General features: G+C 37.5%; 1 protein-coding gene across 5 annotated transcripts in view; it reads right to left on the bottom strand.

The window, feature by feature from the left end:
• Positions 1-17,876, bottom strand: part of lrrc4ba (leucine rich repeat containing 4Ba) — a 79,544-nt gene that overhangs the window by 39,724 nt on the left and 21,944 nt on the right. For all 5 annotated transcript variants that reach the window (XR_007827455.1, XR_007827457.1, XR_007827456.1 and 2 more), the window contains one exon: positions 730-1,237. Coding sequence is in view for 2 of the 5 variants with exons in the window: in XM_051106220.1 (XP_050962177.1) it covers positions 730-975 (246 nt within the window). In the remaining 3 variants the exon portion in view is untranslated. The remainder of the gene's footprint in view (positions 1-729; positions 1,238-17,876) is intronic.

The following is a 17,876-nucleotide window of genomic DNA, read 5'->3' as shown; positions in this document are numbered from 1 at the left end:
AATCTTATTAGAATGTGCAAAAACTTGATGAGAAAATAAATGAAAAGACTAGCGAATATTCACACATCCTAAATGCTATGGGTTCTAAAACAATTTGTCTCTGTGCATCTGATGTAGCCAGAGCTGCTTTTCTTGGGCAGCAAGAAGCTTCCTTCTGGCCTACTGCCACAATCCCCTCTGTATATAGAGCAGGGGAGGGGAGGAGGGTGTTAAACACACTAGGTTGGGGGTGTTGAGGAGGAGGGTGGAAACTGTCAGAGCTGCACTCTTGTGGTAAAATGCTATGGGAGCGAAAGAAGCCAAAGAATCTAGGATGCCTTCAGGTATTAAAACATTTTTAGATTTTTAATCATTTCAAGTGGGGCTCGAGGACACAACAAACCAAATCAGAATTTTTATGCTTAAATGGAGGCTTGATGAAAAGTATTATTATTCTTCTTCATTTTTAATAGGCTTGTTTTTGGTTAACACTTTCGCTGTTGGGGTAAGCAGTGTATTTGCTGTTATCTTTAGAATAAATCTAAACCTTCACACTCAAAGTAGGTCATATTAACACCTGACTCCACACTAAAACCTCAATTTTGAGCGGGGCTGAGCCATTTCTGCTAACACAACTCGGTGTTCAAGCAACATTAGTGAAACTGACACTCAATAAATCTAAGAAACAAACAAACATTAACATCATCTCCCAAATCCTGATGGGAAAAGAATGGTGTAGCCAGTATTTACCTGTATTGAGTTCTCCTGTAAGTTGAGGTATCGTGTGTTGTTTGATATACTATCGGGCACCTCTTCTAAGTTTCGTCTCGTACAGATCACTCGACTAGCTTGATTGGAACAACTGCACGGCGTTGGACAGGTGGAGGCAGCTCCGACTGCCTCTCGGCCTGGGATGATGAGCCACAACAGCAGCTGAACCAATAAGAGGAGGAGGGGGGAGGGACTAGGAAGGCTGGTCACCGTGGTGATGCGCATGGCAACTGGGTCATGACCCTTCCTGTGTTTCAAAGAGGATGGTAGGCTGATTCAGATGGCTCTTGAATACTGTCTCTTTAAGTGTTGAAGGTTCCTCCCGCCAATGGATGTCACTTCTGCATTTTTCAGTGGAAATATTCTGTGTCTTCGGTGGCGTGTTTTGTCCTTGTTTATTTTTTCATACAGATACAATTATATAAGTTGTGTCGTCTTTGCCTTAACAGGTCCTCGACAGGCCTCTTTGCGATGAATGCATGTTTTACTGCAAAAGAGAAACAAAGAAGAAAGCCATGTTTCGTCACTCTTACAGAGTCAAATGTTTCAGGTTCACATAATAGCTAAAATGCCACATAATCATTATTGAATGAATGTGAAGAAAATTAATGCATCAAGCTGAAAGGGATAAAAATAATTTTTAGGGATGCAAAGACTAATGATGTTACATATGCAGTCTCTCGTCTGGAAAACACAACAACTGTACATTGGTAATGCACCTAGATTCTTGTCTCTCTGATGGTGCCCTGATTTTGAACTTTCAAAATGCAGTTTAAATGTGGCTTCAAATGATCCCAAATGCGGTTGTAAACAAGACGAGCATTTGACATGAAAACGTATATAAATTGTATTATTTTTATGAAAATAACCAATCGTTTCGCTAGATAAGACCCTTCAGTTGGGATTGTTTACAACTGCATTTGGGATCCTTTGAAGCCACATTTAAACTGCATTTTGGAAGTTCAAACCATATCAGTCCATTATATGGAGAAAAATGCTGAAATGTTTTCCTCAAAAAACATAATTTCTTTACGACTGAAGAACGAAAGACATGAACATCTTGGATGACAAGGGGGTGAGTAAATTATATGTGAATCTTTGTTTTGGAAGTAAACTCCTCCTTTAATGAACCTCTTGAACATCCTAGACTTCAAATGGACTGCTGTATGCAAGGTCCAAAATCAGCTTTGTCACAATTTGGCCAGTGGCAGCTGAATGAAGAAAAATTGCAAGCTAAATATTTCATACCAGCCATGAAAGTGTATTTTTCAAAATTTTTAATAAAAATCCTTTTGTTCCTATGACTTAAATTTAAACCATGCTTTAAAAAAACATGCATTTATTTCAGACTAAATATACCTCATACCCAATAAATGGAAAATTCACCCAAAAACAGAAATTACCCCATCATTTACTCACCCTCAAGCCATCCTAAGTGTATATGACTTTCTTCTTTCAGACGAATACATTCGGAGTTATATTAAAAAATATCCTGGCACTTCCAATCTTTATAATGGGAGTGAATAGCTGTTGAGATTTTGAAACAAAATAAAGTGCATCCATCCTTCATAAAAAGTACTCCACATGACTCCGGATTAATAAAAGCGGTTTATAACGTTTTAAATATGGATATTTTTCTTACACAAATGCATCTATTTATTTCAAAAGGCCTGTATTAACCCTCCAGAGCTTCTTTTTAAGATGGATGGATGCAGTTTCTTGCACTTCAAAATTTCAACAGCCATTCGCTGCCATTATAAAGCTTGGAAGAGCCAGGACATTTTTTAATATGACTCTAATTGCATTAATCTCAAGGAAGAAAGTCATATACACACCTAGGATGGCTTGAATCATAAGGCAGTTTTTATTTTTGAGTGAACTATCCCTTTAACATATTTATTGGAATATCACTTAAGACTTATTAATATAAAAATCAATGTAAATGCAAAATATTTTAAGTGTACCTGAAGTACACTTGCAACAGTTGACTTGAATGCAATCAAATATACTATGTATGTCTTCAGTTGGACCTCAGCACTACTTCCACCCAATTAAAGTGCATTAAGCACAAAATGAGTTGTTCCAATTTAGCAGACTTTAAGTATACCAGTTTAGTATGCCAAAAGGGTATTTTTATTAAACACACAAGTATGTAAATGTATTTGTAGTATACTTCGCACAAAAGAAATGTATTTCAAATACATGTATTTTTTACTAGAGAGTAACAAACATTTTCGTAAATGCAACAACCACATTTTACTCGTATTTGGCAAGTGTTAATTTTGGATCCTGGCTTTACGCAATACACAAAACCGATCTAGCAACACTTTCTCACCTTCACCGTATATGTGCTTATCTCCCTCATGCTTTTCTACATTAATACTGCACGTGTGAACTATGGTACTAATCTTTATGTCCATACTCGCCCATAGACTCGAGGCTCATGGGGTCTTAGAGCAGCATTAACTGGTGCAGTGTGCTACGGCTGATGGATGGCTAATTCAACCCGAACCCCATGCAAGGGGGCTGAGCTCTCTCAGGTTATTTAGTCTCCAGTAACCTTATATAAGGGTATCCAATGAGACACAGGCCGTTACTAATGATGATGGCTCTAATTATCGTACTCTGACATGCATGTTCATTTAACACAGGATTTTACACTCGGCGCTGTGAAAAATAAGAGAGGAAGAGAGGCAGGAGATGGAGAGAGAGGAGGGCAGAAGGCTGAAGGATGGAGAGATTATTAAACTGATAGATGACTGTACAGCTGCAGGGATAGAAGAGAATCATCAACACTAATAGATGAATACTGAGACAGAAAGAGAGAGAGAGAGAGCGATCCAAGTGAAATGTGAACGAGAGACAGACAGTAAGGAACAGATATAGAGAGGGGGAAATGTTAAGAGGATGAGATAGAGGGTGAGGAAAGAGAGAAGAGGGAGAAACATTAATATTAATCATTTCTCCCAGAGAGAGATGCATGAGGAAGGCTTAATAGAAAGGGATGAATATGAAACAGACAGAGAGATAGAAAGAGGAGAACGACAACATAGGTGCATCAAAAACAACAAGAGCACAAGAAAGATGGGAGAGATGCAGAGAAGACAACACAAGCGAATGAATATAAAACAGGTAGTCATAGAGAGAAAAGAGATAACTGAACTGATGTGTGTGTATGTGTGTGTGTATGGTGATAAAATTAGTTTGAACAGTCAATGGCAATACAAACACACTGGGTCTCGTTCACTAACATGCAAGTGCTTATTTATGTGCACTGGAAAGGTTATGAGACAAATTCCTGCCAAAGTGTGCCTGCACATAAATTTGTGTTATTACATGCTGTTTTTTGTTAAGGTCACATTAAACTTTAAAAACTACAAATTACTTAAAATATCTGCCACTGATGATGTCACACGCTTTGCATTTTCTTTTGAATAATAAAAGAAGCAGAATCATCTACTCCACTTCGTTCACATTCTTTGTATTGTTGAGTCAAGTGGGCAGTTGTTCAAATGTCTTAGTCGAGAGTTCACCAAAGGTAAAAAACAAAACTTCTTTACATCTTTTAACATTTGCATGCATATGGACGGAAGCAAGAGGAACATTAAGTCTGCACCTGTCTTCACCCATTAAGCCATTTTTTGCTTGTTGCAAATTTATTCTTATGTGGTCTGAAGATGCAAGATCTTTTCCCCCGAGGAGGATTCTCAAGAAATGCCAAGTCTGTCATTCTTAAAGGAGAACTCCATTTCCAGAACAACAATTTACAAATAATTTACTCACCCCCTTGTCATCCAAGAAGTTCATGTCTTTCTTTCTTCAGTCATAAAGAAATAATTTTTTTTTGAGGAAAAAAAAAAATCTTCCAAAATGCAGCTTCAAACGGTCCCAACCGAGGAAGAAGGGACTAATCTAGCGAAACGATCGGTTATTTTAATAAAAAAAAATACAATTTATATACTTTTTAATGCCAAACGCTTGTCTTGTCTTACTCTGCCTGGACTGTTTTTGTTCTGGTTCATGACAATTAGGGTATGTCGAAAAACTCCCATCTCATGTTCTCCCTTAACTTCTAAATCGTCCTATATTGCTGGTTTACCTTTTTTGCGTGTTCACTTTGCAAAGACTGGGTCTGTACTTCTGCAGCGATGTAGGATAATTTTGAAATGATTTTTGAAGTTGAGGGAGAAAATATGATTGGAGTTTTTCGACATACCCTAACTGTCTTGAACCAGAATACACAGAGTTCAGGGAGAGAAAGACAAAACGAGCGTTTCAGATTAAAAACTATTTAAATTGTATTTTTTAATGAAAATAACCAATCGTTTTACTAGATAAGACGCTTTTTCCTTGGCTGGGATCATTTACAACTGCATTTGAGATCGTTTGAAGCTGCATTTAAACTGCATTTTAGAAGTTCAAACTTGGGGCACCATATCAGTCCATTATATGGAGAAAAATCCTGAAATGTTTACCTCAAAAAACATTTCTTTATGACTGAAGAAAGAAAGACATGAACATCTTGGATGACAAGGTCCTGTACATTATATGTAAATCTTTGTTTTGGAAGTGGACTTTTCCTTTAATGACATAAAAATAATAAAAAGATTACATATGACCAACTGCCATTTTAAAACCAAATCCAGATTGAGCTATAATGCACATCATATTGTTAAATGAAGTAGGGACACTTACTTATTCAATTCATTAAGAAATATTTGATATAAAAAACATTTTGGCTTCACGCATTTCCTGTTTTTATGGCCACTCCAATTCTGTGGAATGTGTGGTTCATCCTAAATTTAGACAAAATATAAGTGCGAAGTGAATGAATGAATCATGATTTCTGCCTAAAAATGTTCGCCCACTCGCTTTAATGAGCACAAATACAAGGTGATGAACCCTGGCTCAAAAACACACACTAGTCTAGGGAACAAATGTGACGTCCCCTGCTGCTGCTTGACTGTGACCATAACCAGTGTTTTACTGTAAGCATTAGCATGCCGTTATGGGCAAAAGCCATTTGTAGAGCTGTCATGTAACAGGAAGCCATGCCCCAGGCCTTCTTCTACAAACACTGCAACTCAAGCATCACTAATACAGTCACTGCTACCTGCAGCAATACCTGCCTCAATTCTCCCCTACTGCATCTGCTGGTAACCAGGTGGGTAACCACAGTCCTGACTATTAGGTTATAGCCCCAAATGTGTTTTCAACAGCCAATGGACCTTATGTTCTGTCTTTCCCGCAATTTAAATAGAAGAAAAAAAAAATAACGGTGGGAAATATTCATGGCCAAATGAAAATGCCAACTGACAATGAAACCAAAGCTGTAAAAAATGACCTACAGTTGGCAGTGGTTCTCACCAGGCAGCCCTTTGTGGGCCACAGAATGTTTCGCCAATCATTATTACATATTCGGGTTACATATTTAGTGACCCAGACCTATATATCCAGCACAGATGGATCTCTAACTGTTGAAACAGCATAAAACTCTTAATATTTTAAGAACAATTACAGACGAATAAAATAAAGCATATTTTGTTACCTTTTGAAACTTAGAAGGGTTCAATTTGAGCAGATGATTTTACCATCACTGTCAATATCAGAGCACACTTCCACAGTAGATTCAGCATCTGGCTCATATGCCCGATCTCAACCATATTCACAAAACTATCGTTTTTAATGACTTCAAAATCTGTATTTTGATAACTGGCAGCTAATTCACCACATCCACCATCAAATGACAGTGACATTTATATTTCATTGCAGTAATTGCTCTGCAGTAAAGCCATTCAAACTGCAAACCAGTTCAGTTTTTGATGATGATAATATTTTGTTTTATGCCTGCGGTATTTATGAGTGAAACACCACGTCATTATTGTCTATCAAACAGTGCCACCTCGAGGAATAAAGAAGCATTGCAGGTATTGAGTCATCAGATATGTAAATGTTGTACAGGAAAAGTATACTTACACATTTACAGACATACACTGGATGGATGCACTTTATTGGACTTCAAAATATCGACAGCCATTCACTGTCATTATAAAGTATGGAAGCTTCAGGACATTTTAATGTAACTCCAATTGCATTCGTCTGAAAGAAGAAAGTCATATACAACTAGGATGGATTCAGGGTGGGTAAATCATGGGGTAATTTTCATTTTTGGGTGAACTATCCCTTTAATAATAATCTATTACATGTTTAATATATACATACATATATATATATATATTCTCCCCCTCAATAACTATTGAGCCCAACAGTTTGGGAATACAGATCAATCACAAAATAAACTATATATATTACATTAATTGGTCAAAGTTATAATAAGTTTCATTAAAAATACTGGAAATATCTTAGTGTATATGGGAATATTGTGTTGGAAAACAGGGGGCCTTTGATTTCAATTCAAAATGGTTACACTGCCTTATGGTTTCCTTAATAAATTAACTTTTGGTTAATTTGGTTTTAAAAGTGGTCCATTTAACTCATGCACTATATACAGAAATTTTAAACAAATCTTTATTTTGATTCTGTTGATTTATTTCACAAAACTGGTCTAAATGATTAATTCCCTTATCAGACTGATCTGGTTCTTGACTTCAGCTCATCGACTCAGATGACTCAGACTCAGTCGCAGTGGTTCTCAGTTTAACAGCTCACTGGAGGAGAAGATTCAGTATATAATGATTTAAATTTAGGTCTTTTTCTCTCACAGAGCTGTTGTATGACTTCAGCAAACAGCATCAGATTTATTAAAGAAGCCCACTTTCTAAACAGTGTGGAGCAGAAATCCTGCTGTTAATACAACCTAGCAGGAATTTGTCCTTAACAGACATTTAGAGATCTATATTTGTAATATAACATTGTATTATATTGTTTACATAATAACAATTTCACGATAATACGGTTTTGGTATTACACACACTTCTAGCAAACATACCAGTTCAGTGTGGGCAAATGGGAAACACAATGTACCTGCATTTGCAAGGAGGTTACCAGCATGACTTAACCAGGTTACGTCTGATGTTTAAAATGGATCATGGGCTCAGTCCCTGACGTATGCACAATCTCATCACACTCGTTCGTAACGCCGCATTTTGTGAGCCGACAGAAAAGGGCAAGAATGCTCACCATGAAGTAATTATTAAAACATCATCCTGGAAATTACGGTCACCTTATTTTATCTATCTGTGTTGTGTCATCTTCATGCATGATTGACAAGAGCTACAATTAGCTCAGAGTGCCAACTGCCAATTAAATGGCTGTAATGGGAGATGGCATCTGCTGCGATGTTGATGGGAAATGGAGTCCAAAATGACAGTGATGACAGGAAATTGAGTCAGCTGTGAGCCTGTTGGGAAATGTGGTTTGAACGGTTGGCTCCCTTTGCACAAAATGTGTTTGAGGTATGCACGTGAGACACCGTGATCCTGTTATGGTCACTGGCTCACACGCACTCGGATTCTCAACCCACCTTGAGCCCTTTATCGCATGCTTTGTGTCTCTGTCCATACCCGTGTTAAACCCCGCTGATTGCCTTTATCCTCTCTCCCTTTCTAGCACCCTCTCTCACACTCCCTCCGCCTATGTGCGTCCTGTCTGTGTCCAGTTGGTGTGTAAACACGCCGTTGGCCTCTAAGCCTGATGAAAGGTTAACCTGCTGCACTGAAACATATTAACCCTTTAGCCTGTGCTCTGCATCAGCATCCTGGAGGATCTAAGTCTCACTCCGGGTTTCAAATCTTAGCACGGAGAAACCATGGTTACCTTTCACCAAACTTTCTTTCAACAGTGATACCCCTCTCATACAGTACCTCTAACACACACAGACGTTCAAAATTTAAGCTGGTGGTGGATCAAAATCTGCACTGCATACATTTAAAGATACATTAAAGATGAAGTGCGAACATTTCAGCAGTGAACCAATCAATGTTTTCAAACAAATCTTTTAAATGAATTGTTCTTGTTCAAATATGCAGTAAACATTATGCATTTAACCAGGGGTCAGGGGTCACAGACACCCCTGCATTAAACAGATGTTGAAAAATACCTGGATGACCTACTACATCTACTACAACAGTTTTACCATCCATTGAGGCAATGGAAAAGGAGTTGACAATGGTGGAAAGAGCAAAGCGGTCACACTTTCTATACACCGAGAGTACGCTCACATCAAGAAAGATAACAACAGCCCCTTTCACACATACAGTCTATACTGGTAAATTACCGCTAAATTACCGTTAAGAGATTATGTGTGAACAGAACCTTTTGAAAAATACTGGTAAATTCGTTCTGGCAATTTACTGATATGAGAAGTGTAACATTACCGATAAATTACCGGTAACGTAATATGAATGAAGAAGAAGAATACTGCTATGAGTTTAGAAAGCACTGACGTAAGACGTCTATTTTGGGCCAATCATAACATTCTGGCAGGTAACACATTCACTTAGCTGCACGTAGCACCTCTGTCTTTGGATGCTAGTGGCATTTTTTTCCTATAGTTCAGTAGTTTGTTTTTAAGTCGTCTAATACGACCAAAAGCAGCTGCATGAATGTGAATGTGACACAAAATGAAACTGCAACAAAAACACTGACTGTCTATACCCCTCTGTGTTTACAAAACCAACACCGGGAGGAGCAGCCATTTAGAGGTCATTTCCGGTTGATGATGTCACAGAATTTACTGTTATTTTGAAACTGATATGTGAATGGTGCTTTACCGGTAAAAAGACGTAATGTCATTGCCTGTGCGCATTTTTGTATTTACCGGTAAATTAAAAAATAATAATAATTTTTACGGCAATTTACTGCTATTTCTGTGCCATTAAGTATATTGGCATTCATACCAATGGACAATAATGTTTGGTTTATTATAAGCACTGAAGTTTTGTTGACTGCCACTTTTAATGTTCACACTCAAAGTCTGATTAGATGTCAATGTTTTTATTAATCATTAGCAGGAAATAAACATTTTTGAATATGATTCCAACCATACTGTTTGTCTGTGTGGTTATTATCACTGCTGTCAAGTGGACTTCCCTATTCTCATGGAATCATTATTAAATCTTTATAGTTGGGCAAATCCAGCGTTATGGATGTGACATTTTGTTTTATGGATGTGACATATAAATGCTTAGAGAATGTCTGTGTTACCAATATACTGAACCATCTGTTTATATTTTAATAAACCCTTGTTGATAGAGTCTAAAGATCAGAAATATGTCAGTCCATGCACAAGTGTTCTATGTTAAAAAAAAGGGAATTAATCAAGACATCAAGACTACATACTTTGTAGGATTTCTGCGAATTAAAATGCACAAACCAGACGCAATAATATCCAACAAACAGAGAAGCGATGGCTCTTCACAGAACATATAATTATTACTTTATTTTAATTTTCATGTGCCTGTTTATGAGGAATATGTACTGTTATGGATGTGACAAGCCTTAAAATAGCACTTACCAGATTATGGAAAGTCATGCACTTAAAAAAAAAAAAAAAATGCTTTAAAAACTTTAAGAGATACTTCACATGGGTATTTGAACCACCAAATATTAACATCTGTGCTATCAGTATAGTAAAAACCTTTGGTAAAAGGTAAGGTTGACATTGGTAAGGTTGACATTTTCATGGAAGTACCTAGTTATAGTTATTGTTATAGTTTTCGTCCCTGTTGTGAAAGGACCTTAAAGCTTCAAAAATGACAAACAAAAATACCCTCCCCAGTCCCCACACACAAAAACAATCCTAACGAACTACATTAAAACTGTTGTTGTTGTTTTTGGAACCTAACAGCCTAACATTTCATATCAAATTAATAAAGGTTTAACAAAAATGACATGTTTAGGGCCCTCTGAAATGTTGTATTTCTTTTCCACCATATTTTTTACTGTTATCAAATTGTGTGTTTGAGCATGTCTAATTATTTGAATGCATACTTAATTTATTCAAATGTATTCTTAAAATAGCCTTACGAAAGTTTTCTTTTACCCTCAGAAATTCTGTGTTGTATATTTAAAATGTTCTGGTTATCAAATGAAGGCGTAAAAAATTAATTTATCTTTTAATTATTGAAAATTATGCAAACTTTTTTTTTGGCAAACAAAGGGGAATTTACTATTAAAATTAAAACATGGAAGAAATGTTGTGTGATTATACCCTAAAAAATTATGTTTGTTTCATTTTAGTAGTAGTAGTAATAGTAGTAATATATATCTGTCACAATGTCTTCAAGTTAAACTGGACTTTTATTTTGATGGGTTGCCTTGTCTGCCTTTACATTTCTGTGTGCATGATATAACGCCAATTTTCCTAAAATGGAACGATCAAATGCTCATGAAGAGACTCTCAGCAGATATTTTTCATGTATTTATGTCCTCATTTAGTGAGACGACAGACGCTGAAATCACCGCGAGCGTCACGCGTGCTTCAGTGTGTGCAGTAAACAAAACTGCTCGCCTGCTCCATTCAGTAAAACAGAGACACGCAGAACATGCAGGATTCACATTTAAATGGTATTTGTGGCGTAATATTTACAGATACTAGTCCATATTGTGGTTTGATCTAAGTTTAATGACCTACTTTTGATAAATTAATTCAAACTTTGACAAATTCCGCGTCATTCCGTGTTATTCAGTAAATTCCGTTTTTATGACTGGATTCCGTCAGCGTTTTCCGCATCGCGGAAATCATAGGGCCCTAAGTCTAGTTGCTGATATATTTCTGTGTGCGACAGTGTGGAACGACATCAGGGAAGGCAGACATGAAACTGAGGAGGAAAAAAAATTAGTATGCGTATGTGTATGAGCCTGTTTACAAACCTGTTGTCCAACAAAGATGTAATTTACTGACATGTTTTTTTTCACCAAATGAACTTAATAACATAGTCGAGCGTTTGAAATAACTTCTTTTTGTGACCAGACGTGGTTTCATATTACAGAATGACAGTATTATATACAGTGATGAAGGCTATGTCGATTAGTATTGCACTATAAATATAATTTCCTTATAAAAAACAGAAGGGAAGTTATCACAATAAATACCAGAAATATCCTGATACATTTTTAATACCATATCACCCATCCTTAAAAAGAGCTGCGTTTTACCCGAAGTTGAACATTCTTCAATTCTCTGCGCAGAGAAAAAAAAACAGTTGCGCAGCACAGAAAAACGCTCAGTGACTCATCACGCTCTTGCCGTTTTAAAATATATGGCATCCCCATTGAAAACAACCGAAAAAAATATGCTAGCCTCGAGAGAAAAAATGCTTTGGTTATGTTATGTATTACATATATGTTTTGTTTCGTTAATACTATATTCCATAAGGAGCCTTCAAGTGAAAAAGGTTGAGAAGCATTGCTTTAGGGTGTGAAAGGAAAAAGAAAATGACACACATCACCTTTAACCTCTCAGTGATAACACTCACCCACGCACGGCTTACTTTTAGCACAGATACTGTACACAGCAACACAGAGCGGTTGCAGAGCACAGCTTCCTCCTGGGGGAAAGTCCAATTTTAGGATAAGACACTAGCGTGGATTCTGGGGCTAGCGACGTGGCCTCTTTGATTCAGCTACAAAACCTTCTATTATATCATCTGTAATAGAGAGGTGATGCCTCAGCATTACATTTAAGATCCCATCATGAACAAAACACACACTGCGGCGAGAGAAGCAGCGTAAACGTGAACATACCCCCGCCCCCCCCCCACCTCATGTCTGCCAGCTGATGCGGAGAAAGCAAAAAAACGCCTATTCTATTTTTACATCAGAGTTCAGTCCAGCAACTGTGTTTATTCCTTTTAGAGGGAGATGTTTGAGGTGGTACGCCGCAGACGAGGGGGGCCGCTAAAATAAGGGATTCTGCCGTGTAAGCAAAACCCCAGAGATAACCCATTCGTCTGCTGTTACACAACAAAACATGTGGACCTATGATGAAAAATGGTAATTATTGGTCGGGCAGATTGCCATTGACAGATGCACTGGCACAACAACAATGTGTATGTTGAGCTGTTATTGTTTCCCCTGTAATAAAATTGTGACAATTAATTTTAGTGGCTAACACACTGGGTGGCTGCTCTATTTCAGCTTAGACGAGAGCACTGCGGTTAAAAACAGTGGGGTTTTTCAGAACAAGACATCAATAAAATGTTTGTAAATCGCTGGAAACATACGTGAAAATACACAGAATAGCCTCTGGCGTTCAGCAAGCAATACATCTAAACATATCTGCCGATCTGGGTGTGAAAAGCCGAGACCAATGGTGCAAATAACACAAAACGCTGCTGATTCTCAGCGTTGCCATGATGCTAATGAAATGTAACTAAATCCAATAACTGGGCCATACATTCCTCACACAGAGCTGTACAATGCGTTAACTAGGCTCAGCAGTCGGCTAAGTACCTTATCATCAGCACAGACAGTGAGCGAGCTAACATAAACTCCACACAAACTACAGCAGCCGTTACCATTGGGGAAAGACTTTGATTATGCAAACATAACGGAAAAGAAAAACCATACATACTTAAATCTGGATTTGCTCTAAACGGCAGTCGTCTTCGCAGACAGGCAATTCCAAAATAGCAGTTAGTTAAAGGCTATCGGATGGTTTTAGTATGTAATTGTAATTATGAAGACATGATGACCCTGACATGACTTATAAAACTAATTTAACGCTTTATTAATAAAGACTGCGATTAGGGATATCAGAACACTGCCAAAGCGTTTAGACAACCTACAAAATTAAAATTGACATTTCAAATCATTATTATAATAATAATAATACTAAAAGTCTCTCTATGGTATCTTAATGTCGAAGCATGCACGTAAATCTTTCATTAATTATCAAATTGAGAATGGAATGCATACCGAGTCTGCATGAATAGGTCTTCGTGCTGCTAATAATATAGAAATGAAAAAAAGCCAGGACTTGAGGACCAAGACTCTTTGGTGCGAGTGGAGTTTCTAGTGGCACTTGCACATCCTCGATACTAATCTGCAGGTCAATTTTCTGACCAAAAATTACAGAGCACAAAACCCCCGCAGGATTTTTTTTTTTTTTTCCCAGATCTGCTCCTGGAGTATATGTGCCTGATGTCCTTTACTGACAGACAGAAAGTTCACATCGCCTGTCAGTCAAGAACTCATCTCTTTCTAAATAATGATTGAACTTGGTGCGTATGTTTGTGAATCTGATGCTTGTTAAGTGTTTGTTTCATGAAAGAATAAAAGGCAAAAAGACTAATAAAAGCTTAGAAGCTTAGTACAAGTTTTCATTAAAATACATGCATCCTCAAGTGTGAAATTAATAGATTCAGTGTCAATGAGCTAGATTGTGCTTATTAAAACAATGCAATTTGTAAGTATTGGTCAAAAGCATAATTGAATCTGCTGTATTGATATGATGTTTCACACTGTCAGCATTTTTGTATATTTCCCTGAATACTTGATGTGGCTGTTTTTCGAAAAACCAAATGTCTCGATCCAGCTTGCAAGCTCAGGATGCATCACATATTCAGGTGTTTTTTTTTTCTGTCTGGAAAATAAATAAATAAATAAACAGTAAACATACCAAGTTCATATCAAGAATAGCATTGCTAAATTAATATTTTACCCAGTGTTTATAGCATATCTATTTCTAGGAAGAATTAAGCTCTGTTGTGCTAATGTAATGTGACGCGTAGCGATATTTTATTTTTAGGCAGTCACATGGGAGTGAGGCTGACATGGTTTTTATTCTGTTGCTTCACTATGGGCAGCAAAAGTGCATCCGTCAGTACTCAACCACAATAAGGTCTGTGTTACAACTCGTTTTTTAACTTTTCCCTCCATTATTTATCAATTCGGTAACCTCAAAGAGGAGCTGCAGTTTTCTGCATGCCTTAGGTTACAAAGTCTTTCCCGATCTTTGGTGTAAGAAGTGTGTGCTCAGCCTCATTTTCATCCCCATCTTGTCTCCCATTATTGTTCTGGTCCTGGGATTTCAAACTGCCATGCTGAATCCAAGTAAAACAGCCTCAGAGATGCACTGAGCCAAGACTTTTACATAAATAAATGTGCTCGTTGTGCAACGTTATGACACTCACCCACTTAAAAAAAGACCAGAAATCACATATCGAACCAAAAGGCTCTCTTTTTCTCAAGCTGTCTGTTTAAATGAAGAAGGCTATACTTGCATATAATACTTGAATACTTTCAAGTTGCTTCTACCCCATGTTTAGGGTCTGACAGTCTTCAAAGTCGTTAAAATAGTTTAAAAAAATGCATCAGGCTTGAACTTTACCAAATCCTATGAGACATGATTACTAACTAACTCGACAACACACTTAAACTCACCATTTAAAATTTTATTAAAATGTATAAAACATAGATAAAGGCAATAAATTATCCATTGCTATAATTCAGAGGAACATATTAAAAAAACTAACTGCAAAATAAATGTCAGTATTAGCTTAGCATTTTTACTTGCTCATATTTGCATCCTCTGTGACTCTAAACATAAAAAAAAACTACCTGGTCTCATGACAAAACTTACCTGGGGGAACTTTTTCACAAGACACAATACATAGCAACAGGTACATATCACTGCAGTTTCCAACAGAAATAAAAGAGTGTGTTTTTTTTCCCTGGAACAGACGAATGTACATATGGTACGTTTTATGGTAAAGACTACATGGTATACAGATGTACTGTACAATAATTACTGTTGTTGGGTTGGGGTGTAGTGTAGATGTTAATAAAACACAATCTAATAGATAGAAAATGGTATTTATTTGACGTTTTAAAATAATGTAACATCTGCACTACACCTAACCTACCCGATAGTATGAACAAAAGCGAATGTGATGTAAAAATACAATTTGAAAACATGCCATTTTAGCTTGTTTTTTGATCTCTCATCTTTCAGGTCGTTCTTTGTGAGTCATGTTTTTCATAGGATTCATACCCAAAGATTCCAATTCCATGCAAGCTGAGCTACCGAGCAAGCTTGTTACGTCCGGTGTTGTGTCTATTTGTCATGAACACCTACCCCCAACCTTAAACCTACCCTTACTGTATTAAAAATACAGTGTTGGTAGCATAATCTCATAGGTAGCACCATTTGTCAGAACAAAGAAAAGCCAAATATATGGAGCTGTAATCATAACTGTGTACAAAAACGATTACAAGTGCTCACTGTTTTACCACCTCTAGTGTTCTTTTGGAAACTGCAGTGATATGTACTTATTGGTACGCATTTCGCATCTCGCGAAAAACTTCCCCCAGGTACGTTTTTGTCATGAGACCAAGTTGCAAAAAATATGACTAGGGCTGGTTAATAAAAATATTGATTTCCTGATTTTAACTGATTCTCGTTTTTAACCATTTCGATTCTTAAAACCAATGAATCGATTAGTCTAGCCTGTTATTTGTTAATGAATGGAACATTGTAGCACAACTCCCATTCAACAAATCGTAATAAGCTTTGTGCTTTGTTACTTTTGATGTCAGATTTCAAATTCTGCCAATTTTATTAGAGTATTCAAACAATAAATGTTGTTTTGGCGCGGTTTAATGTGGAGTGACAGATTGCTGTAGCGCCTCAGTTCGAGAGAATAATACCAGTTACAACACAAAATAAACATGAATAAACATCCGAAGGTATGTAAAAAGAAAGAGTACAACTTATCGAAATCTATGTGTCTCACATAATTGCTCAATCAGTGTTTTAACTGCAGAAAGACGTCAGTATAACAGCTTGCAAACAAAAAAATATATTGTGACCATAAACTCATTAGTCAGCTAGAAAAATTAACTCTAGAGAGGATGTATGCACCATGTAACAAAATTTGTTACAAATATAATTGTTAGTTTATTATTATAAAAACTTAACTGAGTGTAACTTAAACGTTTATATACAAATCAGTTCATTTTAACCTCCAGTATTATAGTAATGTAGTACCGACTGACTCTCGGATGTATATTTACAGCATTAATTGATTTTTTTTCTTGAGAAAATCTGGCATGTACTATACCTGATATCTATCCAAAATAATCAATATCGAATCGCAAGCTTGTGAATCAGCATCGAATCAAACCTTGAAATTTGTGTCAAAACCAAACATTTAAGGAGATTTTAGCCATCTGCAAACATTGTAGCTGTTTAAACCCAGTGAAAGACTTGAACCAATGAATGAGGTTTTGACGTCACGTGCCCACGTCCCACACACACTCCTCCACGCGTATGCACGGAGCTTGCACAATGCAGCCGGCTCCAGCGGTCAGAGACATGACTAATAGTATGCTAACTCGCCTGCTTTGTGTTGGCTGTGTAGTGGCTGATTTATGTGTAGGCTCGTTGGGAGAGAAGCCCCCCAGGTTATTGAAATATTCTACATGGGGTTTGAGGCTGAATGTTTGTACAGGTAAATCGATGGTGGCAGTCAATATTCTACCCACGGCTAAGCGAGTCGAGAGGGCCGAGCAGGGCCGAACGGGAGCCTGCGCCGGCACCTGCCCACCTCCGTACAGGTCACATCAAGTATCGCAACAAATTAATCCCAACCTCCATTTTACTTTCACACTTTATTTTTACACGCCAGAGTTACGCTGCCATCTGCCAAGGACATGATCTGTGCGTGGCCGTATTCGAGTGGTCTGTGAGAGACTGCAGGGCTGGATGAGATCTGATGGGATGTGATTGGGAATGATGGGGCTGCTGATGGTAGAGGAGAGATCCTCCTCTCGCATGTGTCATAAAGTTTTAGCGCTCAGCCGCGGCGGGGCTTTGCACAGTGATGTTACGGATCAGGATGAAAGATGACGTGCGGGACTGTACGACAGTGCGCACATATGCAGGCGTGTAAACAACTCACACCTGCGGGGCACTTTGAAACCTCGAGTGTGCATGGGAAAACAAGTCATAAGTATTTTGTGATCCTCATCCAATCAGATGTTAAGTACACACAGACACTCTAAGATCATAAGCGCATGTACACAGCACTCTCTCACACATACATACAAACACTCTTTCCTGATTTACTCACACTAACAATTCCTTTCTGAGACTACTGATACTTTCTGTCTGACTGCATTTTCATTTCTACTTGTTAGGATGCAACTGGAGGGTTGGTGTC

The sequence above is a fragment of the Labeo rohita genome, chromosome 3, assembly GCF_022985175.1.
Source record: "Labeo rohita strain BAU-BD-2019 chromosome 3, IGBB_LRoh.1.0, whole genome shotgun sequence".
NCBI classification, from domain to species: Eukaryota; Metazoa; Chordata; class Actinopteri; order Cypriniformes; family Cyprinidae; genus Labeo; species Labeo rohita.
This window is presented reverse-complemented; position numbering and strand designations above follow the sequence as displayed.